Below are 21231 nucleotides of genomic sequence, written 5' to 3'. Positions count from 1 at the left end.
TGGGTGCTTTCTATGGTGAGACAGCAGTCAGTGTGCCATAGGTCTTTTCTCTGTGTCAGCTGTTGCCACAGCTGTTGTTAATGCTGTGAGGTCAGAGAACACCACAGCGCCACAACACATCTCCACTGCTTACACTGATGACCAGATCAGATCCATCACTTCTGCTGAGCAACAGAACAAAGAGTAGAAGAGGGCCAATGTAAAGAAATAATAATAATAGTTAATAATCCATTTTTTTTGGATGAAAAAACTAATATCACAGCAAATACTGGAAATATCCCAGTTTCGTGATTATTAATGAGTGAAGAAGGAAAATAAAACCTGTCAGTCTACCTTCCATGTAATATATTCGGGTTGAGCAGGTCCTCATAGAACTGTAGTTACATCCAGGTAACTACTGCATGTCACAGCAGATGTAGACAGTAACAGGAAGACGTTGTGAACTCCTCCAGCCCAGTTTAAACCGGTTTGGTCCTCCAGCCCAGTTTAAACTGGTTTGGTCCTCCAGCCCAGTATAAACTGGTTCGGTCATCCAGCCCAGTTTAAACTGGTTTGGTCCTCCAGTCCAGTTTAAACTGGTTTGGTCCTCCAGTCCAGTTTAAACTTGGCCCAGCCTAGTAACGTTACATTCACTAGTTCACTTTTTCACACAGACTTGAGCAGAAAGGGCTGGAGGATTATCTCCAACACGTTGAAACAGATTCAGTGTTGGACCCTTGGAAAGAATCAATTACACAACATATGGCTCTGACTGGAGAGCTGAGATGGTAACAAGTCACTTTTTGCAAGTCTAAGTCAAGTTTCAAGTCTCTGAGGGGAAGTCTGAGTCGAGTCTCAAGTCTCTGAGGGAAGCAGCAAGTCCTAATCAAGTCTTTTATGGTTTTAATAAATAATAATATAGAGTTGGAGTGAAACCATATTATATACTTTCATAAAGTCCCAACTAATGACAGTTTATAATCTAGTGTAAATAAACAAAGTTTACCTGAACTAATTACAGACACACCTGAAACTCCAGGTCCTGCTCTCATTGGAGGATTTGAAGACATTTGATAAAAACTTGGAGGCAGACACATCTGGCTATAGATATTCTGACAGATATATTCAGGATTATTCTGGATTTTGGTGTATTTTTGCTTTTTTTTATACTTATTTGATACATTTTAATGTATCAAACAAGTCATGTATTTTGTATTGGCTGCTCATTCTGTTTGTCAGAAACGTTGTCAGTCCTGCTGCTGTCTGTCTCAGGACACTCTGAAAAAAGAGATGTTTAATGTCAGCAGCTCTTTCTGTGAAATAAATAAAAAATCCTCCAGTCTCTCAAATGCAGTGTAATGGTTAAAGCTAAAAACGCAGTAACATTAACGTTATGTGGTCAACAATAAACCTGTTACGTAAACTTTCCTTTGGCTGACATTAATAATTTACAAGTATTTCTCCCGGTTTAACGTTGTTAGCAGCCGATGGAGGCAGCACCGGCAAGAAAACACTTATAATACGCATAAAATATAAAAAAATATATAGAAATATGTAATTTAATGAACAACGAATTTAAAAATGAATCTCCTACAAAGCTAACATTAGCAACAAGCTAACGTTGATAGTTTATGCAGCTGAGCTTAACACAAACGTTGCATTCTGTGATTCTCTTGTTTTGGCTTCGCCGGAAGTTATTAAAGCCAAACAATGTAACTGCAGCAGCAGACCGGGTTGAAGTTAGTTTTAAGTTGGATATTCGGATAGACTGGGACTGGAGTCGGTCTGTTTAATAACCAACTTAAAACTAACTTCGCCCAGGTCAGCAGCAGTAGGTGACGTGTCATCTCTCCGTGTCATCTGTGGTGTGGCCGCTCACACATCTCTGTGGGAGAGAATGACTTTGTGCTCCTGATGTTAATGCTCCAAAAAGTACAAAAATATAAGATTGTGCACGAGTCTCAAATCTCGAGTCCCCATCTCTGCTGGACAGACAGCTAGAAATGCTCTACAGCGACACTAACGGCTGGCGGACCTAATAGCTCTTCCTGCAAAGTGAACAGGTAGGAAATGGGCAGCGAGCAGGGTCCCAGGGGGATTTGAATGGGACTTAATGTATCGATACTTGCAACCAAGAAAATCGATACTTTCTGTCGCAGAATGGATCAAATCCTACAGCCCTACGTCACACACAAAACAAACAGGCATCCACACTTGTTGCGTGACTTGTGTTATTGGTTTTCACAGGAAAACAATGCAGGAATCAGGACACAAGAGATATTGTAGCTTCTACGATTCTTACGGTTATGAATCTGTGACGTTATAAAATCGCGTTATGGCAAAATTGGTTCATCCATTCACTTTGATTATTCATTCATAGATATATTGCTGCAGATATTCTTAAATACCATCTTGTGTATTATGAGGAATTCTCTGCAACACAGATTTGGATTGTGATTGATCCGCTTGGCTTTAGAGAACAAGTAATTAGAGATTATTATGGATCATTGAAAGTTATTAATAATGTGGCAACACAGACAAAAAGCACTCTGCACTTATGTGTACTACAAAAAGAGCCATTAGTAAAGATAACAACAGACATCAAAACAGACTAACTTGCTGTTTTTAAAGTCTCACACTCTGAAGTTCATGGATCTGGAATTTAAGACTTTATTTACATTTATTTCCATATAATGTAGAAGCAAGTTCCCAGGCAGAGAATTTGAGGGGAAAGTTTGACTTAAAAAAACAGACCAGATATACTGAGAGTTTGCTGTATATTTACTTTTTATTTGATGTGTTTTTTCTTCTTATAGGTTATTTTGTTTTGTGTGAAATTCATCTAAATCTAATGTTTAAGAACATGTACATATTATCTTACTGTCGAAGAGAAAAAAGACATAAGTGAGTAGGACTGCATGAGTGAAATTGAAAGTTAAGCTCATGTAATTCGGTGTGGTTCTGTGGTTTCGCAGTGACGTGTGGACCTACACTGCAGACAGGAGCTCCTGACGAGCGGAGATTAACCTGTGACAGCTGTCTGACATGAACGCGGTTCAGCGTCTGCTCACTCAAGTTCCCTTTGACCAAAAGCATAATCACTCATTGGGTTTACTCTTTTACAGATGAGTCCTCAGTTTACACTCAATCAAGCTAATGAGACGGATCAGATAACTTACATGATGGAGATGGAGATGCAGAAGTTTCAGAGCCAGTAGACATTTAGATCTCATGTCCATTATAAAGCTAAAGCCTGAGAAACACCATCATGCTCAAACTGTACCTCTGCTGCCACCTGTTGGACCACAGTCCATAATAACATGACAATTAAAGGATATTACCACAGCGTGTTGGAAAAGTGTTGCCACTGTTGCAGCCTGAGTCTTACCGTGTTTATCTTTATAGTTTATTTCTAATAAAATAGTGTATATTCATGATGCTGAATGATTTCTTTCTACTGTTTCAACATAAGTTTGAGATTTTGTTTTTTGGGTGAATTTTCTTCAGTGTAAAAGGTTTAAAGTGGTCATAAATACCACAGTATTGGTTGTTGACACATAGTACACAATCAACAATAGATTAAAACAAATATTGTTTAAAAGCGCAAAAACAGACAATAAGTACAATAAGAGGTTTTGGGTACTACAACATAAATGTTTGAGGAGAATTTATGTCCCTCCTGTCAAACCTACATCATATATCTGCTTATATTCCAGATGTTTGTTCTAAGTGTGTGGATGAGAAAGGTACTTTATATCACGGTCTCTGAGAGAGTCCAAAAACTGAAATGTTCTGGACGAATATCATACAATGTTTGTCACAACTGTTTAATATCAAAGTCACTTTAAAGCCAAACTTTGTGTGCCAGGTACATATCCAGAGGACTTTATACTAACATAAATTAAAAAAAAGACTAAACTTCTGGATTTTGGGTGACTTCCAGCCAGGAGGGCAGCATGTTGTTGGAAGAGCATGGATGCTCCATCATTGCAGGTTTGGATAAAGGAACTTTTAGACTGAATTGGATTGGAAAGACTGACTAAGGGCGCACTCACACTGTCCATCCGTACCGTGCCCAAACAGGTTTCATGGCAAAAGTCTAGTTCATTTGACCAGTGCGAGTGCAACCGTACGGCCCCCAGGCGCAGTACGCTTGCCGGCCACGGACTGTTTGGGAGAGGTGGGCTTTTGTAAAGCACATTTTCACATGTACTAGCACGAGGCCTACGGTGGCTCTGACGTAATTTTATGTGCGCCTGTTGGGACATAGAAAAAAGAAGGAGGGACCATGCACGGACATTTAAAACAATGGCGGCGAAAGGTTCACGTTGGTTTGATGCGGAGGTGGAGTGTTTACTGCAATTTGGTCGGATGAAAATATTCAAAAACAGTCGGACAAGACGCACAGGCCGTCAAACGAGCTAGTCTTTAGCCATGATTCGTGCTTGGGCAGGGTACGAATGGTAAGTGTGTATAGGCCCTTACATTGATAAGGGTGAGCAGAAAGTATTTTTTCAGCTCTGGGAACCATATATGAGCGTCAGAGATATAAATGGAGGCTTTTTGTAGGCAACAAATTATTTTTTTTATTTTTAATTGGTCTACTGTCTGATATCTGTGCAAGTTGTGTGTGAGTAGAGGTGTCACGGTTATGTCTGGATCCAAACAGATGTATTATAAAGGGGATGAGCAGCGGTAATGTCGAGCCAGCGGAGGCCCTGTTGGCATTGGTCTGTTTCTTATTCTTATTTTTCCAAAATAATAGTAATTTGAGGGCCTGAACATGCGAAAAAACTCAAAATGTGCAGAATTGTTCAGGTCTGGTGAAACATTTTATATTTTATGGGACTTGTTACTTTATGTTGTTTGATGTTGTGTTACAAAAGAAGGAAAAATAAAATGAAGAGAAATTAATGTAAAGAACACACCCAGAGTAATTCCACTCTCACTTCTGAGACTTGGATTCAGAACACCTCAAATCTTTCCTTGTGGTACGACCTCCTCTCATGACTGAAGGCGGACTGGTTCTGTTCCTGTTCCAGTGTGTGGATGGTGATGTTGATGGTGGGTGGTGTGTGGGGAGGCATGGCCCAGTGAGGTGCACAGTTGGACGGTCGTGGAGAAATGAGCGAACCGCATCCTTAACCTGCCACAGCAGACACAGAACACTGGGGATTTTTATCCTGCTACTATTGCTGGATGCTTAGATTGTTTTGCATGGTTTCACATGGATTTGAAAGAGTTGTTAATGATTATACTGTGTCTGTGTCAAGTGTCTTGAACCGTTGTTGTAAAGGATATTAGTTTTACGTGTTAAGACAGTGTGAGAAATAGTGACGTTCACTTTAGTACCTGCAGAAGGTTCTTCACAGTTATCTGCATCTCCTGTTGGTTCACACACAACTTCAGCGGCTTCCCTGCATCAGATGGCTCTTCTGATTGGCTCACTGTGTTCTCGTCAGTCAGAGTAGTCATCCGGAGACTCTCACTCAGTCTACATACAGGGTACCATGCATTCTCACTGACAACATCTCAAAACTTTTCCATAACTTTTCAAGGACCCACATTAAATGTCCATTATCATTCACAATGTATAACACAAAGAGAACTATAGTGTACTTTACTCCATATGTTAATTATTGAATTCAAATAAATAGCAACCTGATCGGTTGGCTCTATGGAAGAGAAATCATTTGATTTTAACGATGAAGTTCATCTGTCTCAACATCTGTCAGCTGTTCCAACACTCAGTGTGAATCAGGTGTGTTTTGTGTTGCTGACCTTTGTTCGTCGGAGGAGGAGCTGCAGGCGAGGATGGTGTCTGTCAGCTGAGCCCTTATGGCTTCACCTGCTGGACTGGATAAAACATCTGACGCACTGCAGCCGGGGAACAGGTTCATGAGCATTGGAGGCAGCTACACAAACAAACAAACAAACAAACAAACAAACAAGACACACACAATTTACTACTTTTTACTTCTACAAAGTTTAGAAATACATTTTTTTCTAAGACGATCATTATTAAAAAAAAATAAATAAAAAATGACTGGACAAATTGTATCAGCATTAAGTAATCAGATTACAAAAAAAAGTAGCTTTAATTTGATATGTTTGAGGCCAAGTCCGTTTTCTTACTATACAGTACAATAGTTTCAATGTTTGATTTTGAAATAGTCCAAAAATTTTGAAGCCAATGTTACTTGTTACAATAATAAGTAGTAAGTAATCTGACCCCAGCTGGGTTATACTGGCACTGTTTGCCATCAACTGAATATGTTATATTGTATGAGAAAAGGTGTGTTTTCATTACTAAATCAAAATGACACAGAATAGTTAAAATGACATTTATGTCATTGAATAAAAAAGGTTATACAATGCCAGTATCTTCTCAAAAGAAAAACATCTCATGTGAGAGGATCTGGAGGGTGAGATGAAGCTCTGACCTCCTTGTTGGTGGGATCCAGGATCAGTGTGCAGATGAAGTCCTGTCTGGCTCCGTCAAGGTTCAGGAGCTTTCTGAAGGACTTGGATCTGCTCTCATAGTACTGACTGGCTGTGGGGTTGTACTGGATGGCCAGAGAAAACATGTCCGCTGCCTCCTGGAAACACCTGCACATGCAAATACACAAGACACCACCAATACACAAGACACCAACAACCAAGTCCAATTGCCTTTGACTGAAATTTCATGCTGTGACTGTAACTCATCCGGTACAATTAAACATTGTCATCCTCTACTGTCCACCAGGTCCACTGGGAGAGTTCCTGTAGGAACTAGATGTCCTTCTATCAAACATTCCAGAAAATGGCCCTCCACTTGTTCTTCTAGGCGACTTCAACATCCAGTCAGAGAAGTCATCCGATTTACTTCTGTTACTTTACTCGTTTTCTCTTTCGCTCACTCCCTCTCCACCTACTCACAAAGCTGGTAATCTCCCATTTACCAGAAACTGCTCCACCTCTAACCTCCCTGTAACTCCACTTCACCACTTCTTCTTTTCCTACTCTCTCCCACTCTCCCAATCTGACAACCCGTTCTCATTAACAGATACAGTACCTGTCCATCGCAACATCTGATCCCTCTCTCCTTCCTCTTTGGCCTCATCTGTTCTTTCAGCCCTCCCTTCAACTACCTCTTTCTCACTTTCCACACTCGCGACAGACACTCTCCTCTCTACTCTGTCCTCCTATCTTGTCTCTCTCCTTCCCCTTACTTCACGGCGGGTTCGTAAGTCCTCCCCAGCCCCGTGGCTGTCTGACTAAGTGCGTGCTAAGAGAGCCACTATAAGGGCAGCAGACAGGAAATGGCAGAAATCAAAACACCCTGATGACCTGCTTACCTATCAATCTCTTCTCTCCTCCTTCACTGCCTCCATCTCTGCTGCCAAAAAGTCTTTCTATCAGACTAAAATTCAATCCTCCTTCTCAAACCCCAGAAAACTCTTCTCTAACCTCCTTGACCCCCCCAGTACTCCTCCTCCCTTCTACCAAGCCACTTTGTCAACTACTTCATAAAAAAGGTAGATGACATACGATCTTCATTCTCCACCCCACCTCCTGATCTCACCCTTCCACCAATCTCATCTTCATCCCCTTTGCTATCTTCTTTCACCCCCCTATCTCCTGATCAAGTTCTTACTCTTTTAACCTCTGCCCGCCCAACCACCTGCCCCCTTGACCCCATCCCCTCTCCCCTTCTCCAATCTATTGCACCTGACCTTCTTCTCTAACCCATCTTATTAACACATCTGTATCCACTGGCTGCTTCCCGGACTCTCCTAAAGAGGCAAGAGTGAACCCCCTCCTCAAAAAACCTACCCTTGACCCGTCTGAAGTAAATAACTACAGACCTGTCTCTCTTCTTCTATTTCTCTCCAAAACACTGGAGTGTGCTGTCTTTAATCAACTCTCTTCCTACCTTCACCTGAATAACCTTCTTAATCCCCACCAGCCTGGTTTTAAGGCTGGCCACTTAACCAAAACTGCCCTTCTTGCTGTCACTGAGCAACTTCACATGGCTTTGGACCTTTCAGCAGCATTTGACACAGTTAACCACCAGATCTTTGTTTCCACCCTACAGCAATTAGGTATCTCAGGCTCTCCACTCTCCCTGCTCACATCCTACCTTAAAAAACGTGCATACTGGGTAACTTGGAGAGGCTCTGTGTTGGAACTCTGTCATCTTACTACTAGGGTCCTTCAAGGTTCAGTCCTGGGGCCTCTCCTCTTCTCTCTGTACACCAACTCCCTTGGTTCTGTTATTTTCTCACATGGCTTGTCCTATCACAGCTATGCTGAAGACACCCAACTTACTCTCTCTTTTCCTCAGTCCGACACACTCGCAGCAGAACGGATCTTCCTGTCTGACAGAGACAGAGTTGCTTTTCTTTCGTGGAAAAGGCTTTCCCACCAATGACCTGACTATCACCCTTGACAATTCTGTGGTAGCCTCCACCTAGACTGCAAGGAACCTGGGTGTGACACTTGACGACCAACTCTCCCTTACCGGTTCTGGTCCAGGCTCTTTTCATCTCACGCCTTGACTCCTGTAACTCCCTCCTGGCTGGTCTGCTGACCAGTGCCATCCGACCCCTGCAGCTCATCCAGAATGCAGCGGCTCGACTGGTCTTCGACCTACCTAAGTTCTATCCCACTACACTGCTCCTCTGCTCCCTTCACTGGCTTCCTGTAGCTGCTTGCATCCGTTACAACAGTGGTTCCCAACCTTTTTCTTAAGGGACCCATATTTTTACCATTGTAAACTTTGTTGACCCCCCCATGAAAATAAAAATAAAATAAGGAACATCATAACTTCTTTTACATGAAATACTTTATATTTCAGTTATTTAATAACAGCATGGGACAATGAGGAGAACTTGTACTTTTAAAAGTACAAGTTCTTTTTTTTCAAATTCATTTAAGCAGGTAACATATTGAAATCTAATAAAGAAAATTTATTTTCTTTATTATATTTCAATATATTACCTGTTTAAATAAAAAAAAACAGCAACAGCATGGAACAATGAGGAAAAACCTGTGTAAAATTACCACATAAACGTCAGAACTTGTACTGTACTAGGAACACATGTTTTGTTGTATTATGATCTCCTTTTCATTTCACTGTCATACATACCAGGCAGCCTAGCTTTGAATGATAGCTCTGACACTGTATTTCTTGAGCCAGCAATGGGATGTCTGGTGTGACTTTGGTAACAGCCAAACGAAAGTCACTGTGCACATCAAGTCTGTTGCGTGCCTTTGTTTTGATGGTGACCAGAGCGCTGAAAGCAGTCTCTGACAGGTATGTTGTGGCAAATGGCAAGATGAATCTGGTGGTCGCATGATGAGCAAGCCAAGGAGCGACTCCTGGTCCTTTCACAAGCCAAAACCGCTTGTATCCATGCTCATCATAGAATCGCTTGCAGAGTGAGTTGGACTTTATATCCATGAGCTCATCCTCAGCCTGGAGGTGCTCCACATCTTCTTCTTTAGCGAGAAATGGGTACATCACCCATGCGTCTTTTGAGACATGTTCATTAATATCCGAAAAACGCAAGTGCATCTCCTCTTGAAGCTGCTCCATGTGGCGGGTGAATTGTCTGGCCAAAGAATCAGATAACTTCCCTCCTGACTGTTGTAGTAGCAAGGGAAACTGTTGCAGGTCCCCCTTTCCCAATTTATTCTTTCTGTACTCCACTTTGCACACAAACGCATCCACTGCCTCTTTGCACTCCATTACGCTGGCATCCGCGCCCTGCATGCGTTTGTTTGCCTCCTTGTACAGACTGAATAACTCTACAACATATGAAGTCTTAATGAGAAACTCATCGGTCATTTCGTCGGATAGTTTCTGGTTATGAACGGCTAAGAATTCCCTTATTTGGCTTTTAAGTTCCATGAAACGCACCAACACTTTGCCCCGGGAAAGCCAGCGCACTTCGGTTTGGAGGAGAAGTGTCTGTTGCACCTCATCCTCACACAGCTGTGCAAAGATCCTTTTGTTGACCGGGCAAGCTTTAATAAAGTTGACTATTTTGACCACAGTCTTTAAGGTTACGTCCAGGTCTTCACAGAGGTGTTTGCCTGCCAGTGCGTGTCTGTGTATCATGCAGTGAAACACTAAGCAGTGCGGTGCCTTCTCCTTCAAATGGCTGTGGAAGCCCTTATTTTTCCCCATCATTGCGGCGGCTCCATCTGTGCAGCATGCAACTATATTTTCATAGGGAATATTGTGCCTTGTGACGTACGTGTCGACTACACTGAAAATATCCTCTCCTCTTGTGGTGGCTGTGAGATTAACAGACATAATAATGTCTTGTTTAAGCTCAGTTTCCTCAATGTACTGTACATAAACAATGAGAATTGCTTCCTCTGCCACAGTGGTAGTTTCATCCAGCTGAATTGAAAACGGGCCTGTCCTGATTTTTTCAACGAGTGTGTTCTCAACGTTTCCTGACATTCTGTCGATTCTGTCTTTCACTGTGTTGTTGGACAGTGGTACAGTCTTAAATTTGTTAGCCACCTGCGGTCCACACAGTATCTCAGCCATTTGAATGCACGCAGGTTTAATCAGTGTTTCGCAGATGTTGTGTGGCTTTTTGGCTTGGGCAATTAGGAGAGAGCACTCAAAGGATGCAACCATTGCCTGCCTCTGGTCGCTTCCCGCCCTGAAGAAACTCTCCTTTATGTTTTGGGGCCTGCTAGTGACAACAAGCTCTCTTTTTCTGATGAAAAACTCTTTGGGTTTACCCACCGTCTCGGGATGTTTAGTTGTCTGGTGTCGCTTCAGCTTGCAGGGCTTCAAACTTTCATTTGCCAGTTTCTCAAAGCAAAATATACATTCTGCTCTAATTTTATCCATTGCTTCTATGCAGCCAAACTCAATATAACTTTCTTGGTAGCTCCTCTTTTTCTTTTTGACATTTTCCGCAGTCTTCTCTACCTGACGCTTCGCCATCTCTCCCTTAGCTCCACCTAGCAACGACTGCTGCACGTGAGGAGTTCAAGTCACACACGCTCTGTTCCTCGTGATAAGGCCTATAACTTATTCATTTATCTAAAATTTGAAATACACAAATAAATGTTTAATGTGGCCCTTGGATTTAGTTGATTTTGTCACATATATGAATAAAATTCTTAGCTTACTCATTTATTTAACATTTTAATTACATTAAAATGATTAAACCCCTTAAAATCAAGAGGGCTTCGCGACCCCCCCTGGTTCTTTGACGCCCCCCTTGGGGGGTCGGGTCCCCCAGGTTGGGAACCACTGCGTTACAAGACACTAGCACTTGCTTATCGTGCTACGATAAGACCTAAACGTTCTGATATGTCTGTGACAGGTCTATGTGGGTGTTCATTTGTGAGTGTCGGTGTGGTCCTGACCCGTCCTGGAAACAGAAAGAGCCCAGTGTGTTGTGAAGGACAGCGAGGCGAAGCCAGACAGCGGGGTCATCAGGTCGCGTCATCTCCTCAGCCTGCTGGTAGTCAGCCAGAGCAAAACACCACTCGCCCTGCTTAAAGAAGCAGTCTGACACACACACACAGTAAAGAAGGAGATGTACACATTAGATCTACACACAAAGACCAAGTGTCCATGTCCTCACCTCCCCGGTTCAGGTACAGGCCCGCCTGGCCCTTCTCCTCTTCGATGGCTTTGTTGAGCAGCAGAGTGGCTTCAGCGTACATGCCTCTGCTGAAGCACTGCACAGCGAAATCATTGTAGGTGAGAACCAGCTGACACTGCACCTCCTCTTCCACAGAGCCCTGCTCATCCTCCCGACCTCTGACCTCCTCCTCGCTCAGCTCCACTGCCTGGACCAGATCCTCGATGGCTGCGGTGAAGTCTTTCAGACGTCGGTACAGAATCCCTCTGATGGAGAGTTTGTGTAAATGAAAGTGATTTGAGACAGAACTGAATGTAGCTCAACATAATTTAATTGAAATTAATCTAAAATAATGGATTTCACTGAATCGTTCTGACCTTAACCAAAGTTATCAGTTTGTTAACATTAACACCTTTAATTGTTTGTCATTTTGCTGAATCTTGTAGTTTGATAATAGGGAAGAAAACCAATCAACAGCTGGTTTCAGCTTCAAAAAAGCAAAAGACGACTTTCTCTTTTTCAATTTGTAACCAAATCAATAACTTGTCTTGTGTTCTGGCTGTTGGTCAAATAAGCAATATATACATATTAATATACCGTTGGTATATAATAAAAAAATGTCTTAGTGTGTCAATTTTTTCACATTTTATATACTAGATCATTCAAATAAATTAGTAATGTAATTAACTTATCATAGGGCTGGGAGATAATTCAATATGATAATTTGTCATCTTTCAGTGGCATAGATATCTTGAAAAAATCTTGACATCACTAATATGTCAACTTATGCATTTTCTAGTCTTTACTGTAGAGCATCTTTGTAACTGAGAGATGTTGGAGTGTTTCCTATTGTCTGAACTCACCTGAACAGGTAGAGACGTGCTTCCTGTGGACTGTTCTCCAGAGCAACGTTGATCATGCAGAGGGCTTCAGGCAGCTGGTCGGTCATAGTTCTGTCCACAGCTTTCTGTCGGGCCAGTTCACTGGCCTCCTGCAGCTGCAACAGCATGGCTGCCACCACCGGACATGTCGGGTTCAACGCCAACGCCGACTTCGCGTCACGGTAGCACTGTGATGTCTGGACAGGAGAGGAAAAATCACCAGGAGTTTAACCATAGACATTTTGATTACGTGTTTAGTAGGCTACTTTACAGAACATGAGTTTTCTTTAACCGTCTGAATATTCACATACATTGATTAATTCTTATCATGTCAACATTATATTACAAGATATGTTCATTCACAGCCGTAACTTCTTCTTTTTTTTTTTACTTGTTTATTCGCCATAGAAATGTCTGCATGTGTTCAACTGTAAAAATCATGTTAACTGTTCAAATGTGTTCAGTCTTGATGATGAAGTTTTCTTTCTCGGAAGGAGAAAATAATTCCTCATATGAATCACTTCTGTTGTCTGTGGCTTTGACTGTGGAGGATTGAGCTCCTTCTGCGGCCCTATGTAACTGCTTGACTCTTTACTGCATCAGCTCATGGCCTGAGAAGTGTATATGCTGCTGGTTGGAGGTATCTAAAGTGTAAAAAGTCCCTGCAGTTGCCACCTGGTTGAGCAGTTTGTGCAGTCGGGCTCTGAGGATGTAAAGGTCGGAGGAGGGACCGTCTGACAGCATCCAGTGGTTCACCAGCTTTAGACAGTCAGTGTGGTGACCTTCAGCTGTTAGACAGGCCAGGCTTGGACACACAGTACAAAATAAATGAACAAGTTAGAAACAAAAGGTTGTAAATATCACATCTTAAGCACTGACATGTCAGGTCATTTGTCCAATATGAATTAAAGCTGCTGTAATTTGGATAGATTGTATCCAATAAGCACAATTGTAATGACTTAACCAAATAACCAGAAAAAATGGCACTTAGGAACAAAAAGTGAAGCTACTGCATCTTAATCTGACACTTTCAATCTCTCTCCCTCTCCTTCTCCCTCTCCCTCCCCCCAGAGGACACAGGTTGCTGACCTTCTGACCTCATGGATCCTGCAGCCCGGCTTCAGCTCAGCAGCTTTGCTGAAGGCCTCCAGAGCCTCCAGGAAAAGGCCTCGGTCAAACAAACACTGGCCCTGAGGACACCAGGAAACAGTGAAGACTGCAACTAAAATGTGGTTCAGTGTTTCACCAAGGCCGAGATGACGCAAAGATATTCAGTTTACTGTCATAAAGGAGGAAAGAAACCAGGAAATATTCATAGTTAAGAAGCTGAAAACAGAGAATTTGGTCGTTTTATCTCTTCAATCAATTTTCTTTTATATCCTATATTCAACTAAACGATTAAGCGATAAATCTTTGCAGCTTTTAAGATCAGCATTAAAATATTTTATGTTCAGACATTTATCTTAGATTTTTATGAATGGTGTCTTCTGGAACCGTACTCCTGGATAGGGGTTGAACCCTATTCTTCTCTAGAGTTGCCCAGGGTGTGAGGCGCCGGGCGGGTGTGGGGATACTCACAAACCCCTGACTGAGCACCACGGTGTTGGAGTTCACCCTGGTGGACAAGAGGGTCGTCTCCTTACGCCTGCGGGTGGTAGGGGGGAAAACTCTGACTGTTGTTTGTGCACAGCAGTTCAGAGTATTCGGCCTTCTTGGAGACCCTGAATGGAGTCCTGCATGGGGCTCCAGTAGGGGACTCCATAGTTCTGCTGGGAGACTTCAACACTCACGTGGGCAATGATGGAGACACCTGGAGAGGCGTGATTGGGAGGAACGGCCTCCCTGATCTAAATCTGAGCGGTCGTCTGTTATTAGACGTCTGTGCTAGTCACCGATTGTCTATAACTAACACAATGTTCGAACATAAGGATGCTCATAAGTGTACGTGGTCCCAGAGCACCCTAGGCCAAAGGTCGATGATCGATTTTGTGATCATATCATCTGATCTGAGGCCGTATGTTTTGGACACTTGAGTGAAGAGAGGGGCAGAGCTGTCAACTGATCACCATCTGGTTATCCCAGAAGACTCCGGAGGCAGTTGCAAGGTACCGACGGGCCAGAAGGGCAGCAGCGGCCTCGGCTACGTCAGAGGCAAAGCAGTGGGTGTGGGACAAGTTCGGAGAAGTCATGGAGAAGGACTTTTGGACGGCACCAAGGTGCTTCTTGAAAACCATTTTACATCTCAGGAGGAGGAAACGGGGAACCGTCAAAGCTGTTTACAGAAAGGACGAGACGGTGGTGACCTCAGCTGATGAGGTAATCGGGCGGTGGAAGGAGCACTTTGAGGAACTCCTTAATCCAACTAACACGCCCTCTTTTGTAGAGGCAGAGCTGGAGGCTGATGGGGAATCATTGTCAATATATCTGGCGGAAGTCACTGAGGTAGTCAAACAACTCCACAGTGGCAAAGCCCCAGGGATTGATGAGATTCGTCCAGAAATGCTGAAAGCTTTGGGTTTGGAGGGGCTTTCTTGGTTGAAACGTCTCTTCAACATTGCGTGGAAGTCTGGGACAGTGCCAAGGGAGTGGCAAACCGGGGTGGTGGTTCCCCTATTTAAAAAGGGGGACCAGAGGGTGGATGCCATTTACAGGGGTATCACACTACTCAGCCTCCCTGGTAAAGTCTACTCCAAGGGGCTGGAAAGGAGGGTTCGTCCTATAGTCGAACCTCAGATTGAGGAGGAACAATGTGGATTCCGTCCTGGACATAGAACTACTGACCAGCTCTTCACTCTCGCAAGGATCCTGGAGGGGGCCTGGGAGTATGCCCAACCAGTCTACATGTGCTTTGTGGATCTGGAGAAGGCATATGACCGCGTCCCCCGGGACATACTGTGGGAGGTGCTGCGGGAGTATGTGGTGAGGGGGTCACTTCTGTGGGCCATCCAATATCTGTACACCCACAGTGAGAGCTGTGTTCGGATCCTGGGCAGTATGTCGGATTGGTTCCCAGTGGGGGTCGGCTTCCGCCAGGGGTGCGCTTTGTCACCAATCCTGTTTGTGATTTTCATGGACAGGATATCGAGGCATAGTTGTGGTGAGGAGGGGTTGCAGTTCGGTGGGCTGAGGATCTCGTCTCTGCTTTTTGCAGATGATGTGGTCCCGATGGCATCGTGGGTCAATGACCTTCAGCACTCAGTGGATCGGTTCGCAGCCGAGTGTGAAACAGGTGGGATGAGGATCAGCATCTCTAAATCTAAGGCCATGGCTCTCAGCAGGAAACCGGTGGATTGCTTACTCCAGGTAGGGAATGAGTCCTTACCCCAAGTGAAGGAGTTCAAGTATCTTGGGATCTTGTTCACGAGTGAGGGGACGATGGAGCGTCAGTTTGGCTGGAGAATCGGAGCAGTGGGGGCGGTGTTGCAGTCGCTCTACCGCACCGTGACGAAAAGAGAGCTGAGCCGGAAGGCAAAGCTCTCAATCTACCGGTCAGTCTTCGTTCCTACCCTCACATATGGTCATGAAAGCTTGGTCATGACTGAAAGAACGAGGTTGTGGGTACAAGCAGCTGAAATGGGTTTTCTCAGGAGGGGGGATGGAGTCTCCCTTAGAGATAGGGTGAGAAGTTCAGCCATCCGTGAGGAACTCGGAGTAGAGCCGCTGCTCCTTTGCTTGAAAGGAGCCAGTTGAGGTGGTTCAGGATCATCTAAAGTAAAGCCCCCTGGTCGCCTCCCTAGGGGGGTGTTCCAGGCATGCCCAGCTGGGAGGAGGCCTCGGGGAAAACCCAGGACTAGGTGGAGATATTATATCTTCACACTGGCCTGGGAACGCCTCGGGATACCCCAGTTAGAGCTGGTTAATGTGGCCCAGGAAAGGGAAGTTTGGGGTCCCCTGCTCAAGCTTCTGCCCACACAACCCGACCACGGATAAGAGGTTGAAGATGAGATGAGATGTCTTATTATCAGTGCAACAGCAGAATAAACCTGAATGATATGAAGAACATACATCTCAACAGAGAAACACTGGACAACAAATTAAAGTCCAGGGTGAGAAAGCAGACATTTTATTCTCTTCCATCAACATCTTTAAAACAAACAACACCCAAAAAATAAATAACTTTTCTCTTTTAGAATATAATATAATAGAAAATACTTTATTTTCTACTTCTTTGCATGCATAAAGACAGAAACATGTCTTTGGTTTGCATGTGAACTGATATTTTAAAAAATGCACATTAAAACACACATTTCATATGATGTCTATAGTTTTAGGATTGCAGCATATGTCTCTGGATAGACAACAACTAAAGTGTACATGTCACAGTAGCAATAAAGCCCAGCCAGGACAAAGGAGTGCTGTGGAGACTCTTACCTGGAGATAATAGATGAAGGCCAAGCGAACACTGACAGCTCCGGGCTCCAGGAGACAGGCCCGTTTATAACAGGCTGCTGCTGACTGGAAGTCACACAGCTGCAGGTAGGCCTCTGCCTGGTTCACATGCAGCTGAGTCTAAAACACACAACAGCAGAGGTTAGTGTGTGTCTGAACCTACTGGAGCTTAAAACACCTCACACCAGCAGACACAGGCAAAAATACAATGACAGTAAACACACAGGTGAACGGAAATCCCCAGTTGGGTTGCCCGTGCATGTGTCACAGGTAATTTGATTTTTGCTTTAATAAAGTAGTAGGGTACTTAGATTATTCTATATTTTTTTTCTAACATGCTGTCCTGGTGAGTCCAGCACCTGTTCTGGCTGCAGTGTGATGGCTTTGGAGAAGCAGATCACAGCCTTCTCATATTGAGACTTTCTCATTGCTTCTTTTCCATTTGTGCAACTGCAAAGAAAAACGTCACAATCATTATTTCACCGACTGGACTTCTCGTTCTAACTTTGCACATATTTGCTGCAGAGATCCCTCATGCTCCTCACTGCTCTGCAGCCTTGCTCTGGATGATGAGGCTCCCCTGAAGGTCTGGTCTTTGAGGGTGTTTTTCTGCTGGTGCCAGGAAGATTTTACTGGAGCCAAAGAGCTGCTTCAAGGTGCTTTTTCTCTTGGCCTCATCCAGCTCCTCTTCTGACACAGCAGTGGGAAATAAACTTTTCTCTTCTGTCTGCGGCTGGACAATCAATTGACAACAAGTTAATATTAAATGCCAAAAAACATTTCAGTTTTCCTGAGGGATAACCACCTACAAAACAAGGAGGATGTACTTTTCCTGAGAAGAAAACAAACCACTTTGTCTACTCTAGCAAACATTACTGAGTTTAGGTGTCTCATTAAGTTACTTATTTGAATATTGTGGATTATTTTATTGTCCATTTTTGTTCATGTGCAGTTGTCAGCATCAGTTCAAGGTTGAGAATTGTGCTGATTCATGTTAGCAGAGCTGCAATGATAAGATTACAGACAAATAATCAACTACATTGTGGCAGAGAATGTTGTCTGCAGCCTCTCAAATATGGATATGTCCTACTTTTCTATTTTTTATATACAGATTATATTTTGGTTTTTGGACCAAACAAGACATTTAAATACATTAACCAGGACTTTGAGAACCCGGGATGGACTATTTTCTGACATTGTATAGACCAAATGATTAATCAATTAATCAAGATGATAAGGGATAACCTTAGGTTTATGGATAATTTTAAAATTCATTACTTGCAGCCCTATATCAGAATACAGATTCATTTCAAATGCCTTTTTAAGGACATTTTATAATAAAAAGGAAACGAATTAAATTAAGTAAATCATACTTAAAATAAGCCTTAGATCTGCATTTTTATTTAAAGAGCGACATGTTAAATTATAACACGATTTATAGATATATTTTTAAACATGCATTTCAAATTATGTTATTTGGGCTGACACTTAATTATATAAACACATAATAATTAATAATTAATCAAACACAACTAACAGTTAGCTGTAAAGCTAGTTAGCCAAACGGTTGAGAATCACCCTTAGCTAACTTAGATGTGATTTCTAACTAACGTTAGCTTAGTTGTTAGCCAACTAACTTTACAGCAACAAACATGTGATTACCGTCTGGTTATTTCTCTCTTCAAAAGTGTCCATTGAGTTATTTAAACATAGATAAGCTGTTTTACATTAGCTTAATTACTTTTGCTCTGATCATTGCTGTTAAATCCCGGCGTAACCATGGAAACAACTTCCAACAGTCGGCGCTCGAGGGGCCAGAGCATAGACATAAAGAGTAGACGCCTCATCGAACGTTGGGCCTATTGGCGCTGACGAGCGGTGGAGCCGCCATCTTGGACCGGTCGCCCGCTCCACTCAGTGTAAGGACAGGACACGGTTCAGCGTATTTTAATATTCACAGTGGGATTAACAGGAATATAATATTCTGATATATGATATATGTGATGTATGATAGGTGTTTTACAAACACTATAAATATAAACACAACAAGAGAAATCATTTATAGAGTATTAATAGGCTATATTTCATACATGAATACATAAATCTCTCTCTCACTCACTCTCTCTCTTTCTCTCTCTCTCACACACACACACACACACACACAAACACACGCAAGCACACACACACACACACACACACTCAGAGAAAATTAAAATACATATAAATCAAGAGTATCAATACAATTAGGTCAGAGAGAGACAGATGACATTTTGGACACATCTAAATACAAGTCAAACAGACACACTTCCATTTAAAGCACTAAAAAAAACAAGAGCCGAACCCTTTATGTTTATAAATATTTAGAAATGATCCATGCTCTGCCAGTCGCATAGTCGTGGTAGTGGAGAGGAGAGGGAGCGAGTGTGTGTGGTATAAAAATATATATAACATTTTGTTAAATCGATAATTTTCACACTGTTTTGTTCTTGCACAGTTACCAATTAGAGTGTAGCTCTAATTGGTAAAGACAGTGATGTTGTAGGAGTACTTTGTATAGTATCTAAAATGACTGTGTTTTTTGTTTTTAGGCAAGCTCTAATTATGTGAATGTCTTCTTTATTACATATTTTAATTATGTAGTAATTGTATTTAATGTGCAAACAAAAACACGGGGCATAGTTCAGTAATATCCATTTTAAATTATACAAACCATTTAAGATTTTTCCTTAGTTAAATAAATGTATGATTTTTTCTTTTCAGACTGTTTCAACTTCTGTGGTACAACTGAACTAAAACAGCCTGGACTCATCAGTTCTGCTTTACACACATGTGACGTTCGTCCTGCTTTAAGTGGAGATGTGGAGAACCAAGTAAAAATGTATGGAACATTTTGTTCAGCTGTGAGAATATCGGGCACAGAGTGGAAATACATGTTAAATCTCTGATTCATTCTTTATAATAAACCCCACATCATGTTGCTCCTGTTTGATGAAACAGTTTAACAGCAAAGGATATTGGTCAGATTCTGTCACTTCTCCTTTGATAGTCTAAACTTTAAAAAAAAAGTGACATGACATGAAAAATTATCTCATAATTCATCTCAATGTCATGTTCAATATTTAAAAAAACAAAACTGAGAATATCTGAGGTGACCTGAGATTAACTGTCTCTGAAGTGTCTTCCTCTCATGAAACCACAGCACATCCTCCGCTGACCTACTGCTGGAAATGTGCAATCCATTTACACTAGACCACATGTACGACAACCCCTCTCCTCCCTGCTTCTCCTTTCATATCTACACAGGCACACACACACACACACACACACACACACACAGGCTTGCACACACACATCTGGCCGGGGGGTGAATTAACTAACATTCCCACGGAGGCTAATCTCCATGCCTCTACTGTGACAAGATAATAATAATAAAATAAGGGACAGCAGCTCCTCTGGCAGCTAAATATGTATCTACCTGCCACAGCCTGAGGGACTCACTATAACATTCAAAAATGCATGGATTTATGTATAATTGTTTAAAACTGTACTGTACCGTACTGATTATGAATTGTAATATTGTAATATTAGATTAGAGCAGGAATACGCTGCACAGTGCTCTGGCATCTTGTTCCTTCTGCTGCTCAACTCATAGGCTCAACGAGTCACTCATAGAACTTATCTGGTAGGATGACCGATCCAAGATGGCGGCCGCATTTCTCGCGGCCCAACGTTCGATGCGGCATCTACTCTTTATATGTCTATGGGCCAGAGCACAGGTTTTATTTTCTAAACAAAGAGCTTCAATTTTGAAGCGAGAGATTTCCCCCCGTATCACTTCCGGTGTCGTTTCAAGCCAGTTAGGATAACGTCAAACCCTAGAAAGCGTCTTATATTTATGTGTTAAAAGTGTCGTATTTCCATGTAAACTTAATGTAACGTTAGAGGAAAAAACAAAAAACAATTTGCGTATACCGTTATGGCTTGGACTGCTTTGCACACACGAATGTATGTCTGTTTAGTTTAGCCTCTAGCTAACATTAGCTTTCAGCTAATTCTCAATGAATGCCCTCGGTGTTTTAGTTTGATTCTTTTATGCAGTCTCTGGTTTGACTGTGCTTAAAAAGCACCTTTGTAGTTCCTTTAAGAGAAGTCTGACAAATACAAGTTGTTTGACTGAACGCGTAATGGTCCTACGCCAGCAGCAACAGTTTCATCAAGACTTTTATTTTGAAAAAAGGAAATAACAGGCACCAAGATGATCAGCTGACTGATATGTTGACCAGGCATGTTGGCCGCTGCCGGTGGAGGAAGCAAATACAATCGTTGACAGTTTCGGCGATGAGTGACTTTAAAGTTCGACGTTTACTTCATTTTGA

General features: G+C 42.4%; 1 protein-coding gene across 1 annotated transcript; it reads right to left on the bottom strand.

The window, feature by feature from the left end:
- Window positions 1-4924: 4924 nt before the first annotated feature.
- Window positions 4925-17728, bottom strand: LOC310945890 (tetratricopeptide repeat protein 16-like; the record flags this gene model as incomplete). Its single annotated transcript, XM_083912148.1, has 13 exons — window positions 4925-5125; window positions 5332-5473; window positions 5761-5894; window positions 6423-6588; window positions 11365-11509; window positions 11586-11851; window positions 12449-12663; window positions 13142-13271; window positions 13556-13656; window positions 16838-16975; window positions 17215-17305; window positions 17401-17588; window positions 17705-17728. 13 exons carry the CDS (start codon window positions 17726-17728, stop codon window positions 4925-4927), a joined length of 1941 nt encoding a protein of 646 aa, XP_083768274.1.
- Window positions 17729-21231: the final 3503 nt, after the last annotated feature.

Source organism: Echiichthys vipera, assembly GCF_963691815.1.
Source record: "Echiichthys vipera genome assembly, chromosome: 4".
Taxonomy (NCBI): domain Eukaryota; kingdom Metazoa; phylum Chordata; class Actinopteri; order Perciformes; family Trachinidae; genus Echiichthys; species Echiichthys vipera.
The sequence above is the reverse complement of the archived record's forward strand: the minus strand, read 5'-3'. Positions and strand labels throughout refer to the sequence as shown.